Source organism: Rhinolophus sinicus, chromosome 1 (assembly GCF_057876585.1).
Source record: "Rhinolophus sinicus isolate RSI-liver-muscle chromosome 1, RSI-T2T, whole genome shotgun sequence".
Lineage (NCBI taxonomy): Eukaryota > Metazoa > Chordata > Mammalia > Chiroptera > Rhinolophidae > Rhinolophus > Rhinolophus sinicus.
In genome coordinates, this window is record NC_142501.1 from 123533057 (window position 1) to 123551169 (window position 18113).

Consider the following 18113-nt stretch of genomic DNA (forward strand, 5'->3'; position numbering starts at 1 on the left):
AAGTGGGAACAACATATGGAAATTCCCTGAGTTGAGACAAAGCCTGCCATATTGCAGGTTGTCAGACAGGCCCAGTGCACAGGGCAGCCAGAAGGGGTGGTAGGGCAGGTGGGCGGGGGACAGAGAAGGCTCGGCTCCCACAGGGTCACAAGGCCATGTGAGAAATCTGAGGCCTCATCTAAGCAATGGGAAACCATCAAAGTTCTAACTAGTGGAGCGATATGATATTTATTATTTTAAAAGATCATTTTAGCTGTAAGATGGAGAAAAGATTGGAGGGGAAGAGGAGAGACCTGTCAGGAGAGTATTTATACCAACCCACAAGAGAGGATGCTGGACTAGATTCAGTGAGAGAGACTGAGATGGAGCAAAGGGAGAGAGTTGAGAAATATGGAGGAGGAAAATAGTCAGGATTGGTAATAGATTGGATACACATAACATGTCAAACTTCACTGATATAAACAGATGTTTTTATACATTTCCTTTGTTGGTGTTTATCTTGGTTCTTTTTTCAACTTACATTTTAAACTCTTACTTGATTAAACTCCAGTTGGATGGAGAGCAATGATAGTAAATATAAGAAAATATTTTCAGATTATTGTGATGACATATGGTCCTATAATTCTGGATTTTGTAACAAAGCAGTTTGACTTCCGTCCCATTCATTTGGATAATGCTGTACTATCTAGGAAACTGAAATGTGTTTTAAAAATATAACAGGCTTTAGCTTGTGTATATATAAGACAGGGAAAAAGAAAATAGAATGTCTTGGGTTTGAAAGGCATGAAATTAAGCAAGTTTTTTTAAGAAGTACAAGTCTGCATTCTTTTTATAATTGAAATTAGGTTTGTATTTTTTTAGGTAAGAATAATAGCTTGAGTTTTCACCATAATAATTTAAACTCAGTGATGCTTTTTACACTTAAACAGAGCTGCACATAAATTAGGGGCAGATATGTACATATCACGGAAGTGGTTCTCCCAGCTGTGCGTGTATGATTTGTCTTTCTGTGCTGGCAGTTATGTTCAATTTAGTAAAAGCTATATTCCACTGTGTCCTAGAATCTTTGTGTGTTTTTTTAAACAGCTAGGGTTTTATGTACTTCCCTTTACTGCTTCCATAAAGAGCAAAGAAAAGAGCAGAATGTGGAGTATAAATGAACCAAGGCCAAATATGATGTTGTACAGAGGAAAGGAAGAGACAAAGCTCAAACAGAAAGGCTGTGAGCAGAGGCATACCTGATGAAAATCATTGTAGCTCCATGACTACATTTTTTTTATAAATAAGAGAAACTAAAACGATGCAGCATGACCCTATGTACTCACTTAAATTTTCTAAAAGCTCCCTGACACACACAAAAGACAAGGTCTTTGAGAATTTATTGATATGCATTTACCTAATATACTTCTGGCTTCTGTCATGGATGCCACTGAAATATCTCCACTGTGTGCTCTTTCTTTACTCTACAAGATGTTTTAAAAAGTGAACATTGATTGTCAAAGGAAAAACCACTAAGTGACAAAAGATTCTTGCATTTTAGCCAAGGTATGTTTATAATGATTAAAAACTACAAAGTATTTGGTTTCAGGAATTGATTGCATTAAGTGCCTGAAAATAAATCAGAGGAAAAAATGATTTTTGAAAAAGTTAAAATATATATTAATTAAAGTACATGCATAAATTAAAATTCTTGCTTGCAGTTTTTTTCTTAGTTCAGTGTTTCAACTGTAAGTTGAATATGAGAAGTTTCTGATAAACAAATATATGAGAGCCCCAAATTTTCCCTTACTCATAAAATCAAATGACCACCATGTCAATTAATGATAGGAGAGAGAATTAAAAATGAAATTATGTTAGAAATGTTTATTTTATCCCCTAAGAAAGGAAATTAAATGCTGTCCCTTAGGTTATTATAGTGATGTGTAGGGCCTTCCTCTCAATATTTTTATATTAATAAATTTCTTTACATGTCGTCTAAGAGATGCCTTCCCAGAGGCACCACAAAAAAGTGTTAAGTATACACCAAGTATGGGAGAAATGGGACTAGGCGCTGACTTTGCCTTGGTATCAGTATGGTATTTTCTGGATGGATTTATATGAACCAGGGCTGGGAAGTACCTTGAACATTTACACCAACCATGCCCTTCATGCTCTATCGCTGCCACCTCCCGTCCTTTCATTCCCACCCAATCCCTGCTGTTCAGGCTCCTTCAGAGCTGGTTTGTGTCACAATCACAACTTCCTTTCACCTAGAGCTACCGTCTTCTTTCCAAGATTTTGTTTTCTCTCTTTGATGGACAATCGTGATAACTTCTCCTCTTGAAGTTGTCAATTCTCCTTCACCATCAGCAAATTTGACAGTACCAAATTAAATTTAACTCTGCAGAATACATGGTGATAGGCTAAATCATGTAGCCCACTCGTTTTTTGTTGTTGTTTTTCTCAATGTTGGTTATTAAAATCCTAAATGAAACAATGTGTCAAATATAAACTTAAAGAAGATGTCATTATTGGAGCCTCAAGTACGCTTTTATTCTTGATTACCTCTATTCCCATGATGATTTAAATGAATTTTTAACACACGATTTTGAGTTGTCCTTTAAAACAGGATGCTCTATATATCTTATGGTTTGGAACATCTCTTATTTGAAGCCATTCCAAACATTACAACACATAATTAAATCATCTTCCACTGATTAAAATGATCTGTTTTTTATTTTCACTATTGTATGAGCTTTTTAAGTATTTACAAGGCACGGACTATAGAAAGTATGTTATTCTTAAAAGGAGATTTAGGCATCCTAATTGTGAAAAATGTTAATATGTTAATGGATAATTATAGTCATTTTATACTAGAAATGGGAAATTTAATAACTGAATATGCCTACATTACTAAAATTATGTATTTAATGTCAAGATCATGACTTTGATTTTTAATGTCTAACTTGTAAAAGCAACATTCACATCAAAATTATTTGCTGCCTTCAAATGTGTTAAATTCTGCCTTCAATTGACAACATAATTTGAAAAAGGGGAAGATGGGTTAAAGAATTTTAACTTAACCAAGAGTTCCCATGTTCATTCATTCCTGCTATTTAAAGCTTTGTTTTTTTACTGGTTAGGAATATTATAATAGACTTTTTTTTTTAATAGAATTGTCTGATCTGATAAGTATCACTGATTTAAAAAATTTGGCCGTAGAAGTGTTTCTATGAAGCATCATACATTTTTCTATAACCAAAAGCTGTAGATGTAGGAAAAGAATTAAATTCATTCATACCTGACATTTCCCCAGACTCCATTTAAATCACTATAGTGCCTCTGTTCTGGGCTCATCGCATTGTAGATTATTTTATTTCTAAAACTGTATTTATGTACTCATTTATTTTATAGGCTCAGTTGTACGTTCCAAAGATCATTTCTTGAACTTGGATAAATGACACTCATTTCTCCTAAATTTACACAGTGCTGCTGCCGAGGCTGATGGTATTGATCCATTAATAAACATCCTGTCCAGTAAACGAGATGGAGCCATTGCCAACGCGGTCACGGTATTAACGAACATGGCGATGCAGGAGGCACTGCGTGTGAACATTCAGCATCATGACGTCATGCGCGCCCTCGTCAGCCCGCTGCGTTCCTCCAACACAGGGGTGCAGAGCAAAGCTGCCCTCACCATTGCTGCGACCGCGTGTGATGCTGAGGCCAGGACAGAGGTGAGAGTTTTAATGACATTTTGCTCTCATTTTTCTGGTCCGTATGTATGGGTGGATTCATGTGAAACATTTTCAAGTGTTTGAACCGACCCATCATTGAAGCCCCTCAAAACTGGTGCGACACTTTGGAAAACAAATGGGCATTATCTAGCAAAGAAGGTGAGCATACCCTGTAAATCAGCAGTTCTGCTTCTAAGATAATCTCATGCCTCTGCGCTCTAGGAAGCACTGTTTATAATATCTAAACAACTGGAAACAAACCAATTGTCCAGTTGTGAAGAGATAAATTATGGTATATTCATAAAATGGAATCTCACATCAGTGAAAATGAACGAACTATAGCTACAGACATCAGCAGAGATGAACCTCAACAAGCTTAATGCTGAGCAAAATCCAGTTGCAGAAGAAAGTATCTTATGATTCCATTTATGTAAACATTCAGATATATACAAAGCTAAGAAATATGTTGTTTGGGCATATATTTATATAAGTTAAAACTATAAAGAACACTGAGAGAATGATTAATGCCAAGTTCAAGAAAGTGGACTCCCTAATAAAAATAAAATAAATAAATAAAATAAATAAATAAATAAAGGTTAAATAGGCCTAGCCAAAAAAAAAGAAAGAAAGAAAGACACTCTATTACATGCTATGATTGCTGGTTATAGGAATTTCAGTTGATATAACTTCAGGGACCGTGCCAGGACCAGAAGACATTGAGAAGGTTAGGCACTAAATGTGAGATGACAAAGTCACAGACAGCCCTGTATAACACAATGAAAATGGTAAACTGGCAACCACATGAGAAGAAGGAACAGAGAGAGACAGGCAGGATACGGGGCGGGTGGGAGGTGGGGAATGGGCAGCAAATGAGCTCAGTATCCCAAATAGGAATAAAAATAGAACAGAGTTCAGCCTATCAGGCAGAACTACGTGGGGCATCTGACTGGGGGTCAAATACCAAAATGGACACATAACATTAGTGACATGAATCACTCTCATTAGACTTAGTTTCTGAAAGACCGTTTCTTTTTCTGCAATAGACATTACTATTAGCTTGCTTGTTTCATTGCCATTATTAACTAATCCTAATGAGACTCCCAGTTACAGTGCAAAAGGTTGCATTAATTTAATGTCCCCTAAGCTATTTTCTATGTTGCTCTCATTCAAAAACATACTGAGTATCAAGTTTACTTTGCCAGGAAATATCCTAAAACGATGAACCTCAGTTTCCTTATCTGTAAAATAATAGTATATCCCCATCAGGTTGTGTTGAAAATGAAATGAGACAGAGCTATAAAATACTTAACAGAATAATTGGCACCCAGCATACATGCAATAAAAGTTAGCTATTATTTCTGTTATTGATATTACTGTTACTGTAAGAACCAGATGACAATTGCCATTGTAACCTAAATTGAGCTATAAACCAATAAAATCTAATCTTTAAACCAAAGAAAGAAAGAAAGAAAGAGAAAGAAAGAAAGAAAGAAAGAAAGAAAGAAAGAAAGAAAGAAAGAAAGAAAGAAAGAAAGAAAGAAAGAAAGAAAGGTTTCCTCTTGAGAGATTAAGGATGTGGATATGACTCAGAGGCACACACGGGTTCACGGTCATTGGAATGTGCTATTTCTTAAGCTGGGTGGTAGACAAACAGGTGTGCGTTTTACTGTGATTCTTGAAATCATACATATGTGTTACACATATTCTTTTGTGTCTCTTATATTTCAAAATTTGAAAACATAGAATTGGATTTTTTATAAGACCATTACATAAAAGTGTTTGGTACTTGTGGTTGGTCTTATTAAGTCTTCACAATGATTTAAAATAACCCTACAAACATCACTTTATCTCTTGCTTTTCTCATATTCATTTGTCACCATGGCACTCATTCAAATGGCATAGGCCTTTGTTCCTCTCTCCTGAATAAAAGAGACAATCACTAACATTTATTGAGCACTTACTATGTGCCAGGCACTCTACTAAGCACTTTACATTCATTTAAGCCTCACTGGAAATAGGTATGTTTGTAATCCCCATTTAACCTATGAGGACAGTGAAGCTTAAAGAAATAATGTGCTCCAAGCCAAGTTGCTAAGTGGTAGATCAGAGCTATGAAAACACTTCTTTCTGAGTCCAGAGCCCATGCACTCAACCCTGTGCTATCTACTCAGACAACTACCAAATTGTTCCTTTTCTCTCTCTTAGATAGCTATTCTGGCTCAGTTCATTTGTATTCATCCATTAAGGTGGTAAGATAGTCACCAAAGATTTACTTATGTGATAGACACTATATGAAGCACTGAGAACACAGTGATAAACAAAAGTGTCTTAGTCATACCTCTATTCACCTTGCAGAGTAGTCCATCTATTTCCTGGAATATTGCCGCTGACTCCTTAATGCCTTCCCTAACCCTGCCACCTCCTATTTCCCACATTGCCTCCAGACTGATCTTTCAAATATGTGGCCTTCATCACATCATTGCAAGTTCCCGGTGGCATGCCATTGCCCATGATAAAGGTTAAGCTTCTCATGTAATATGCAAGGGCCTTCTGTGATCCACACCTGCCTATGTAAGCCTGAAGTCGCCTCCCAGGTGGAGCCCTATACTCTAGAAATATCATACTATTTGTAATTAGTTAGCAAGCTCTGTTCTCTTATTTATACTTCCTTGATTTCTCTGCTTTTGTCAACCTGATAAACTCCTGTTTCTCCTTCAAAACCCAGCTCAGCCACTCTGTCCTAAAACTTGGGTACATCCTCTTCTTGCTCCCATTACACCCATGCGGGCCTCCCTTGTCCTCCATTTCACATTCTATGGTTCTTGTATGAAAGGCTATAATAAGGTCCTTTAGGAAAAGGGACTGAGGGTTTCCTTCCCTGTGTCCAGGTCATTAACACACATCTGGCACACAGCATATGCTTAACAAACAACTGTTTGTTTAACTAAATGAATGAGTAAATGAAATGAATGACTGAATGGAGGAATGGAGGAATGAATGGAGGGATTAACAAATGAATTAGACCTTTGCCAAAAGAACCCATGGAGTTAGATTACTATCTTGTATTCTACTCAGAAATAAAGATGTTCAGAAATTTGTCTTGCTAAGCATAAGATGTCTCAGGAAATTTTTCTAAGGTGCCCAAGTTACATATGTTGACGTGCATGACCTGCCAGAGTCGGTATGTTTGAGAAGAAAATTATTGAAAGTGGATCATATCCCATAAGGACTTTTGTCTTCAGGTTCCATACATAGAGACTGGCAGACTATTCCTTTTGCTCTCCAGGCTCAGATAATGGAGTATTGCATTTCATAGAGTGACCCAAGAGCTCTATCAAATCTTTTTCTTCTGGTTGGAATAAATTTATACATGAGTCATTTCTTTTAATAATATAATTAATGTAATTCTGTTCAGTTCTCTTCTTTTTCTTCTCTTTTTCACTTTTTGGAGAAACAAAGAGAAGACACTGTGCAAGGATAACAAAAATAGCTCTCTTTCTATGGAACTGTTTCAGAATTGCTTTGTCCACACTGCTGCCTTGGTGGCAATGTCCAGTGACACAGGTGGCACATACCTGCATCGGTTCCTCCTGCCCAGCCTTAGGGACTATATTAGTTTCCTATTGCTGCCATAACAAATCACTGCAATTTAGTGATTTAAAGAAATGCAAATCCACTATCTTACAGTTTGGGAGATCAGAAATCTGAAAATGGATCTTATGGGCTAACATCAAGGTGTTGGCACAGCTGTGATCCTTCTGGAGACGTTAGGGGAAAACCCATTTCCTAGCCCTTTCTAGCTTTGACCAGTACCTGCATTCCTTGGCTGTGGCCCCTTCCTCTATCATTACAACTTCTGTTTCCACACATCTCTTTTCTCTGCTCCTGGCACTCTTGTCTCCCTTTTTTAAGGACCCTTGTGATTACCACCTGATAATCCTTGTGGGCCCATCTGATAAGCCAGGACAATATCCCCATCTCAACTCTTTAACTTAATCACAATGGCAAAATCCCTTCTAGGATCAAGAACATTCTTTGGTCCACCTCAGGGCCTAATGGACACTTGGTGTTAAGGGAGCTGAGCAAATAAACACAGGACATCTCACTTCTAGGCAGCAACAAGATGGTCTTTGCAAAATCACGATGACCCCCCTCAATTACTTTACTGTCACCTCTTCTTGACTGTGAACGGAAAGCTGGGCTCCCGTCTCTAAGGGTTTTCAATTGATTTCCCACCCCCCTGAATTTAATAAATCTAAATATGGACACATTGTAAAACGTTTTTACATAGGTACAACCTTTCTTTAAACAACTAAATAACGAGATTTTTTTTTTTTAAAGCACAATATTTATATTCTGTACTCCTAATGTGCAAAATGTTGGTTTCTACTTTTAGTTAAGAAATGCAGGTGGATTGGAGCCCCTTGTACAGCTTCTGCGCTCAAAGAATGATGAAGTCAGAAGAAATGCCAGCTGGGCTGTCATGGTCTGTGCCAGTGATGAGCTGACGGCCACTGAATTATGCAAGTTCGGGTGAGTGGATGTGTCTCAAGTTTCTGGCTCATATGAAGAGCGGAAGACAAAGCAGCACACTCTTTAGGCCCACGGAGGGTCAAGCAGAGTCTATCCCCTCCCCTCCCTCAGTCTGCAGAGCGCTCAGTGGCTCTGCATGTCATAACATGGGCCTTACCTCTGAAGGGACTGCCTAGTGGAAGCAGGGTCCTTCCCCGGTCCTGCCTACCTAAGGATCTCCTTCATCACCTTTACAAATCATCTTCAACATTTCCACTTTTTCATCTTGAGAAATGCATCCTTTTCGTTTTCATCTGCTTTGTAACACAATCCCACTTCTCTCTCAACTTTCAAGGCTAAAATAAAATGGGTGAGCCATGACAACCATCTCCATTCTTCTCCCTCCCGATCCAAACCTTTTCATCAGAATGACATACTTGGCCAACCTTGCCAAGTCAGTTCTTACCCACAGCAGATGAGTTAGTTGCCTTTAGCATATCAGCAAATAGGGTTTTTAGGTACCACAGACAAGTTTACCCTATTTCTAACCATTTTTATTCTTTGTATATATTGCCCAGTTATCTGCAAAACTTGGGGTCCAATACTAATTTTGCTTTAAATGAAGAATTTTCTTTTAAAGTGTCCTTTTCAACTTTTTGAAGATGAGTTACCATAAGGCATATACATTCTTAAAAAGGCCTGCTTTGTCTTTATAACTCTGTCAGTATTACTTTCTCTAAAAAGGTGGAATAACTTTAACCTTTCCATCTCAGTCTTTTATTCAGGATCTCAGCTAGTTATATAAATGAGATCTTAATGTTGGATTGCGTACATAAAGCAAATAATTACTTTTGCTTTTATTGACAGGGCTTTAGATATCCTTGAAGAAGTTAATCTATCAGTAAGTCGAAAAAATAAATTCAGTGAAGCAGCTTATAACAAATTGCTCAATAACCACCTCCCTCTGAAATATAGCCAGACAGGCTACTTGTCATCAAGTAACATAATTAGTGATGGATTCTATGATTACGGTCGGGTAAGTAGGAGCACTAATTTGTATTTTAGTACGTATGATAATAACTTCTTCTTTAATCATGATGCCATTACAATGCAATTTTATAACCATCTAACATAATTTATATTTTTTATAGACAGAAACTTGGGGATCTGAACTTCATCCTTAACTTTATTTTTGTCTGGCCATACGATTTTGCATTTGTGTAACTAGAATCTGATTACTTTTACTTAAATGAACTTGCTATGCTAGATTAAGTTTCAGAGAAGATATGAAAGAAGCAACATTTTCAGTTTTGGGATTCTGTTACTTCTAGGGCTCAGTGTTAGTGATGAGGACACAAGTATAAGTTTTTAATTTTATTAATTATAATTTAATTGACATTAACCAAACTGTAATGCTGGATTTAAAAATGTATGTAGAATTACATTTATTTAACTACATTTCTAATTATGATATTTAAAACAATATACCAGGGATGCCAAAAAATGTACAAATTATAAGAGATGTTATCTATGTATTGCTTTTTAAAGTTGAATTGAATTACAGTAGCAATGTATAGTATGACGTTCGCTCAAAAGATGGCGTTAATCAAATGAATGCTAGCATCATTCGTTGTATTACAATTTTAATACAGATTTCTCCTTTCTTAAAATGTGTGTACATTTTTTTGGCACCCTCTGTAGAGTGTAATTCAGTGTTAATGTTGACAGCTGCTAAACATTGGTATCTTGAGGACTTTTTAACATTGCTGCTTATGCCAGTATTTTCTACTTCTTGTGGAAGTCAAAAGCAATAAGAAGAATGAGGAAAAATTTTAAACCCACAAAATCCCTTTTAGGCAAAACTAGGGAACAGATATGATCCACAGACTTCAAAAATTTTAGGAGTTACTAAAAGTCTCTGAGATCAGGTAGAAGGTGCTAAGGAGGAAGAATGAATAGTGGTAACAGATCACAGAAAACATCATTAAAAATATATACTTCCTGAGGTGATAGGAGAACTCAGAAGTACAAAAACCAAACTCTCTCTTTGCCAGTCACATGCAGGACCTCAGAAACTGGGGTGAGCAAGGCTGATAGCAGAAGCCCTCTTGGACCAATTTGGTTCCAAGAAACAGAGTAGACAGGGCCATTAAAAAAAAAAAAAAAAAAAAGAATCACAGAGCTTAGCCATGCTTACAGGAAACACTCTATCATGGTAACAATTTTAAATCATGAAAAAACAGCTAGCCTAAAACTTTACTCTAGCTTTTCCTTCTGCTTCTCCCGGCCACCATCACCACTGTACCCCCAAACACATGCACAAACCCCCATAACACATGCACAAACCCCCATAACATATGCATAAAACACACACAAACTTGCATAACACACACACAAACCCTCATAATATACACACAAACCACTGAGAAATCACTGCTCTGAGAAATCCCATCTCATTCAATGATGAATAAGTTAAAAAGAACTGGCACAACATTAGTACAAAAGTCTTTAACAAGGATGAGGAAAAGAGCAGAAAAACCAACAAAGAATATATCAGAAAAATGTTCATGGATCAGAAATTGAGATGAAATGTATTTGTTCATGAGTTTTTTAAAAAGGAGATAATATCCTTTATAAATGAGAATACTGATTCATTCTTTCAGTAAATATTAAGTTTCTCGTATTGTCAGCTTTGAATATGTCAGTGAACAAGAGATGGATCTCTACTGCCATGGCACCAGTAGGAAGAGACACACAATAAATATCACAACTAAATAAATTATATCACATGGAGTTCCAGTCAACATGGCAGAGTAGGTAAATGCTGTGCTTACCTTCTCTCACAACCTTAAAATTATAACTAAACTACAAAACAACCATTAGTAAGAACTGCCTGAAATCTGCTGAACCAAAGCCCTACAAATAAGGACATACAGAAAAAGCCACCTCAAGACTAGGAGGGGCAGAGATGCAGAACAGACTGTCCCACACCTGTATAAGGGATATTTCAGCTGTGGAGGTCTCCCCCTGAGGAGCGAAGGGTCCCTGCCCCTCCCCAGCTCAGGGTTTCAGTGACAGGGAGAGAAGTCCTCATCATTTCTGGTCATAAAAACCGGCAGAGATTGTGGCTGAATGAGATGGTGGGCGGCTACACTCCCAGGCACTCCTCTTAACGGGAACATGCACAGACTTACTCACCAACAGAGTCACTGGCTCTGAGCTCCAGTGCTGGGGCAGCAACTGGAGAGGTGACAGAGACACGGTGAGAGGACTGAGTTGTCTGGCTTCAGGACAAGGGCTGAATGGGGCAGCTTTTTCCCAGAAGGAGGAGCTGGCAGAAGCCATTGTTTCTTTGTTGAGCCCTCCCCGTTCCCAGCATACAGATGCAAGTGGCCACTATAGCTAAGTCTCCATTAAGCTGGCTGATACCGTTAGTTTGCCACACCCTGGTGATTCTGAGACCCCACCCCACCCAACTATCGGGCATACCCAAATCGAAACCAGTGGCTTTTTCCTACAAACTGCCTGCCTTGGCTCATGCTACAGAATTTCCTAGGGTCTCTCAAAGGTTTGCAGAACCCAGAGAAGCAGCATCTGGCTTGAGCATGTTTCCTACCTCTGGCTGAGCAGCCCTAAGCCCCGCACTAGTGGTTTCCAGCCTTGGTTTGTGGCTTGGCCTCTCAAGGCACTTCCAAGCATAGTGTGGGCAGCAACCATATGCAGATTTCTTTGTGGCTCATGCTGGGTGGCCCTGGGTGGGGAATGGATTGCAGCTGAACTTGACCTGCAGCAGGTCCCCTCCCAGGTGGCCCTGGGGTTGGCACCCCCAGTGACTAGCTTTGAAACAAGCAGGAGTATCACCCAGCCACCTCCAAGGACAACACACCCCTGGGGCAGATTGGGTACCAGAGGAGGCACCAGAGTCCTGCTGAGGCAGATCCTGCTCTGTAGGGTCAGACCCTATACCACAACTCCTCCACTGTAATCATGGCCAGTTCTCACCACCAATGAACCTGAGGGTCAATCCCTCCCACTGACATGCAAACAGCAACCAAGTCTCAACTATAAGAGGAGCGCACACAAAACCCACACAAGGGACACACCTGGAGTGCATGGCTCAGGAAGACTGCACCACAGCCCTACAACACACTTACTGCATAAGACCACTCTATTAAGACCAGGAGACAAAGCAGCCCTGCCTATTACATAGAAACAAACACAGGGAGGCAGCCAAAATGGGGAGACAAAGAAACATGTCCCAAATAAAAGAACAGAACAAAGCTCCAGAAAAGAAAGCTAAACAAAATGGAGACAAGCAATCCACCAGACACAGAGTTCCAAACACTGGTTATAAGGATGCTCAATGATTTCAGGAAGAACTTCACCAAAGAGATAGGAAACATAAAAATGGAGCTAGAAAACATTTTTTTAAAAATTCAGAAATAAAGAATACAATAACTGAAATAAAGACTACATTACAGAGAATCAATAGCAGTAAATCAACTCAGCATAAGGTAACAGCAAAAAGAAAAAAAAATCCAAAAAATTAAGGAGACTTTAAGGAACCTCTGGGACAACATCAAGCATACCAACATTTGCATTATAGGTGTACCAGAAGGAAGACAGAGAGAGCAAGGAATTGAAAACCTATTTGAAGAAATAATGACAGAAAACTTCCCTAACCTTGTGAAGGAAATAGATGTACAAGCCCAGGAAGTGCAGAGAGTCCCAAACAAGATGAATCCAAACAGGCCCACACCAAGACAAATCATGATTAAAATGCCAAGTGTTAAAGACAGAGGGAGAATCTTAAAAGCAGCAAGAGAAAAGCAGTACTGTTGAATAGCTATGACATACACCTGAAGCTAATATAATATTGTATGTTTTCTACAAGGGAGCGCCTATAAAACTGTCAGTTGATTTCTCAATAGAAACTTTGCAGGCCAGAAAAGATTGGCAGGAAATATTCAAAGTGATGAAAAGCAACGACATACAACCAAGATTACTCTACTCAGCAAAGCTATCATTTAGAATTGATGGACAGATAGAGAGCTTCCCTGACAAGATAAAGCTAAAGAAGTTCATCACCACCAAAGGGGTATTACAAGGAATCTTAGAGGGACTTCTTTAAGACATATATATATACACATATATACATATATATGTATATATATACATATATATGAATAATAAAATGACAATAACTATATATCTATCAATAATTACTTTCAATGTAAATGGATTAAATGGCTCCAATTAAAAGATTGGGTGGGCTGAATTGTTAAGAAAACAAGACACTTACATATGCTGTCTACAAGAGACTCACTTCAGATTGAAAGACACACACCGACAGAAAGTAAAGGGATAGCAAAAAGATATTTCATGAAAATAGAAACAAACGAAAAATCTGGAGTAGCAAACAAACAAAAAATACTTATACCCAACAAAACAGACTTTAAAAGAAATGCCGTGACAAGAGACAAAGAAGGACCTAGTAATCCCACTTCTGGATATTTATCCAAAAAACCCAAAACACTACTTCAAGAGGACATGCACATCCATATATTCATTGCAGCATTGTTTACAATGGCCAAGAGAAGAAGGCAACCTGGGTATCCCTGAATGGATGAATGGATAAAGAAGAGGTGACACACATATACAATGGAATATTACCCAGCCATAAAAAAAAAATGAAATTTTACCACCTGTTGCAATGTGGGTGGACCTAGAGGATATTGTGCTGAGTGTAGTAAGTCAGACAGCAAAAGACAAATGTATGATTTCACTTATAAGTGGAATCTAAAGAACAAAATAGACAAACGAAACAAAAACAAACTCATAGATACAGAGAACGTTTTGATGATTGCCAGATGGGATGGGGTTAGGTGTGAGTAAAAAAACTGAAAGGGGTTAAGAAGTACAAATTGGTTGTTGCAAAGTAGTCATGGGGATGTAGGGATGTAAGGAATATAGTCAATAATATTGCAATAAGTAGGCATGGTGTCAGATGGGTTCTGTTGAATAACTATGATGTACATCTGAAACTAATATAATATTGTATGTTAGCCATCTTTTAATGAAAATATTTTTAAAAAATAAGATAAAAGTCCTTAAAAATAAATTGTCTCACATGATTGAAATGTTAAGAGGTATAGGATGGGGGGAGCAGAGCAGAGGCAGGATAAGGGGGCTCTGTAATGCCAGGGAGGACTAAGACTGATGGTTGTAATTTTTGAAAGTGTGATCAGGGAGGCCTCACTGAGAGGTAATACCCGAGCAAAACCATGAAGAAGGTACAGGACTTAGCCATGGGGATATCTGGGGGAAGAGCTTTCTAGGCAGAGGAATCAGTACAGAAGCCATGGGGTGTAAACGTGCTCTGCATATTTAAGAAACAGCAAAGTCAGTATAGCTAGAGCTGAGTGAACCCAGGGGCAGAATAGTGGACACTAAATCAGAGAGGTAAAGAGAGACCAGATCATGTGAGTCTTGTAGATTTGGGCCTTTACTCAATGAAGTGGAAAACCTTGGCAGTTTCTGGGCCAAATAATGATATGATCCATCTTATTTTTAAAAGATCATGAAACTTATCTTGGATATGAGAGAGATCTAACTATAATGTGGTTGGAGAAAGACCTCAGAAGGTCATCTGGTCTAAACATCTTCATCAGGCTGGTAAAATTGCTAGTAGTATAGGGCTTTGTCTAGCCTATTGTCAGATGTGCTCACAATATTTTTAGTGATCTGTTTAGTAATTAGTTCCTCTTACAGACAGTAAATTCTCCCTATGTGTATAGATAGATTTGTAAACTCAAATACTTTCAGGGGCCAAACTAGTAATTATGGTGTGAAACAGCTGAGTATAATGCCAACAGAGATGAACAGGAGCGATATATCCTGCCCAAAGGCACGATGTCCTCAAGCTCCAGGTTCCTATTGCTAAGTGTGAGTGTGTGTGTGTGTGTGTGTGTGTGTGTGTGTGTGTGTGTGTGTGTGTGTGAAATTAAACACGTCAAACAGCTGAGATCATATTCTTTCAGTACTCATATTAAAAAATATAACCCATGCAGATATTACTTTTCAATCTTTAAATTATCTACAGATAAATCCTGGCACCAAACTTTTGCCTTTGAAGGATCTCTGCTTACAAGAACCAAGTGATCTACGTGCTGTAATCTTAGTTAACAGTAAATCCTCTGATGTGTGAGTTTTGGGGGGAAGAAGGGGTGCAGGGAAGTGCATACTGTTTTTGTTTGTCATCATCATATGACTATGTAAAGATGCACAGTATGGTATCTTTCCTTCCCCCTGTATATCTAGCACCACCATGAAAATAAACACTGGTACATAAACTCAGAGCCTGACATAGTAAAGACCATAGAATAACTGACACCATGGTTTTTCCTTTGACTCCATGTTATGGTCAATTCCATATGTATTTTAACAGTCAGGGCTCTGGTAAAATGAACTAAGTGAAGAAAGTATAAATAGATAAGAGCAAACCAAGACGAATTATGTTTACAACTTCCCAGAATTGTATGCAAGTGTACAGCTACTGCCCAATGTTTTTATATAATAAACAGTAGAGCTAAAAATTAAAGCTTCAATAATCTTCTTTAAAATAGTCACATATATTTATATATGTGTATAATACATTTTATGTGACACACTTTATAAAATATTTCCTATTTAGCTCATGAAAAGCTTTATAATACTTTTTGTCTTATTTTAACCTCTTCTTTATGTTTTTAAATGAATATGTCACTGTTAAAAGTTAGCTCCAAATATGATTTTCAGGGGGGAAAAAAATTTGTTTTGTAGGACAAAGCTAATATTGATAAATAAATTATTTTAGTTTGTCTATAACTTCAAATACATAAAATTCTAGTTCTCCACCTCCATCTACGGAAGATAAATCCTCAGACGTTGGTTGTGGACGAAGTATTTCTTCTTCATCTTCTTTAAGAAGAACAAGTAAAGAAAAGGCCAGGTGAAAAAAAATAATCTTTTATCTATACTCAAATAATTTTCCTCTTAATTTCGGAGTAAAAAAAAAAATTTAGAGTTTAGCTTTTGGCAACTTTATTCTTCTTATAGTAATATAATTTCATAATTGCTGTTTTAAATTGCTGTGGAAAAGGTCTCTGGAAAAGTAATATAATTTCATAATTGCTTGTTTAAATTGCCATGGAAAAGATCTCTGGAAAGGGAGCCAGGAAACCTCATTTGACATTTTGTCTGCTGTGAACTTACAACGAGACCATGAGCACATGACTTAGTGTCTGTGAGCAAACTTATCTGTAGATGGAATAATGCCTGATGCCTGCTTTGTAACGGTGAAAGGCATCAAAGCATATAAAGGAAGTGAAAATGCCTTATAAATTATAAAATGCCTTGCAAATGTAATGCATTGTTATTTCCCATGTGATTTAAATTGGTTGTGGTTTTTTTCAAATGACAAGAAAATATAGTTATCATTTTAGTGCTGGATTTGGATCTCCCACAGAAGAGAAGTCAGAACCTAGTTCTGGACGAAATACTGCTCTTAGCAAGAGTGCCACTAAAGAAAAAGGGTCAAGGTAGGAAATGAGGTATTTATTTTTCTCCTGATTGTAATCAGGTAAAGTTTTAATTACCCAACAAATCTGGTGAAAGGTGGGAGGTGGTGGCTTTTAAATAGGAAACTTTTCTTATGAAGTCAGTATGTTGAACTAGGTAGGACTCATGAAATGTTACTATAACTAACTTTATTTTTGTCTCTCGCTGTCTCTAAAACTTACCCAGAGGGAATTTCTTCTCCTGCCTCTAGAAGAGAACTCAGGTCATTTCCATCACTATAAAGTCCTACAGTCACTTTAATTCAAAAATGACAACAGAAACAGGTCTCTAGTTAGTCATTTAAAAATCCAACCCTGTGCAGTAATCCACTTAAAATGAACTTTTGTGTCCTCCTCCAGTGGCTGCCTTTGCAGGTGGTGACCCATTCCGGCTGCAGTGCAGTCCTCTCTTTTCCTGCGTTATGCTTTCACACCCCCACCTCACCTTGCTCACTGAAAGCCCTGACTCTTTCGGAGGCCATAAGAGAGAGAGAAGGGTAACAGGACCAAGTTTTTACTTGATTGGAACAATTACAATGTGGTTTCATGCTTTTTTGACCTGGCCTATTTTAAACATGCTTTCTACTTGTTTACATAGTTTTAAACATATTATCTCTCTTGTGAGTACTCTCCTGGATTCTTCAAAAGACCATCTGGACATCCTGTGACATGCCATGACTGACCCTTTAATTATTGTTGACTTCAGCCCTTCAGAACCACTGTGGTATTGGAGACTATTTGACCCATATATCGAACATTTCCTTTCTAAACTGAGACTGTCCCCTAAGGTCTCTTAAGGTGTGGGAAGTGGTTTGTTCTCCTTCTCAAATCTCAGAGCTGTTTATTTTCTATTTCCGACTTTATTTTCTATTGTTGGTCTCTGCTGCTCATTATTCTGATCTCTGCTTCTGATCTATTGCTATTGTTCAGCGCTGACACTTCCTGCTCTTCCCTGCTTCCACTCCCTTTTCCTCCTCACCCCTTCTTTTTCTCATGTGGCCTCTCGGTGCTTCTCCTTTACCAGACTCCGAACTCCTGGAGGATAAAAACATGTGGATTGGAATTTCATCTCCAGTATTTAGTACGATGCTTGGTTGACACACATAGGCATTAGCCGTCATTCAAGACAACAGAAATCTGAGTTTTGCAGGAAATGGTCGTTTTGGACAAGGCCCACACTTATAAACTGTGTCTTGAGCAAATAGGTTACCTTCTCTTTGACCGAGTTTCCCCATCAGTAAAATGGAAAAAGCAAATACTAGGTTTCAGGAATTGTTCCAGTGTGGGA

General features: G+C 37.9%; 1 protein-coding gene across 4 annotated transcripts in view; it reads left to right on the top strand.

The window, feature by feature from the left end:
- Window positions 1-18113, top strand: part of ARMC3 (armadillo repeat containing 3) — a 91479-nt gene that overhangs the window by 59636 nt on the left and 13730 nt on the right. For 2 of the 4 annotated variants that reach the window (XM_088789181.1, XM_088789188.1), the window contains 6 exons: window positions 3467-3716; window positions 8113-8249; window positions 9096-9264; window positions 15331-15431; window positions 16117-16218; window positions 16691-16807. In XM_088789181.1, coding sequence (XP_088645307.1) covers window positions 3467-3716; window positions 8113-8249; window positions 9096-9264; window positions 15331-15431; window positions 16117-16218; window positions 16691-16807 — 876 coding nt within the window. The remainder of the gene's footprint in view (window positions 1-3466; window positions 3717-8112; window positions 8250-9095; window positions 9265-15330; window positions 15432-16116; window positions 16219-16690; window positions 16808-18113) is intronic. The other 2 variants (XM_088789185.1, XM_088789187.1) reach the window with 2 other exon arrangements.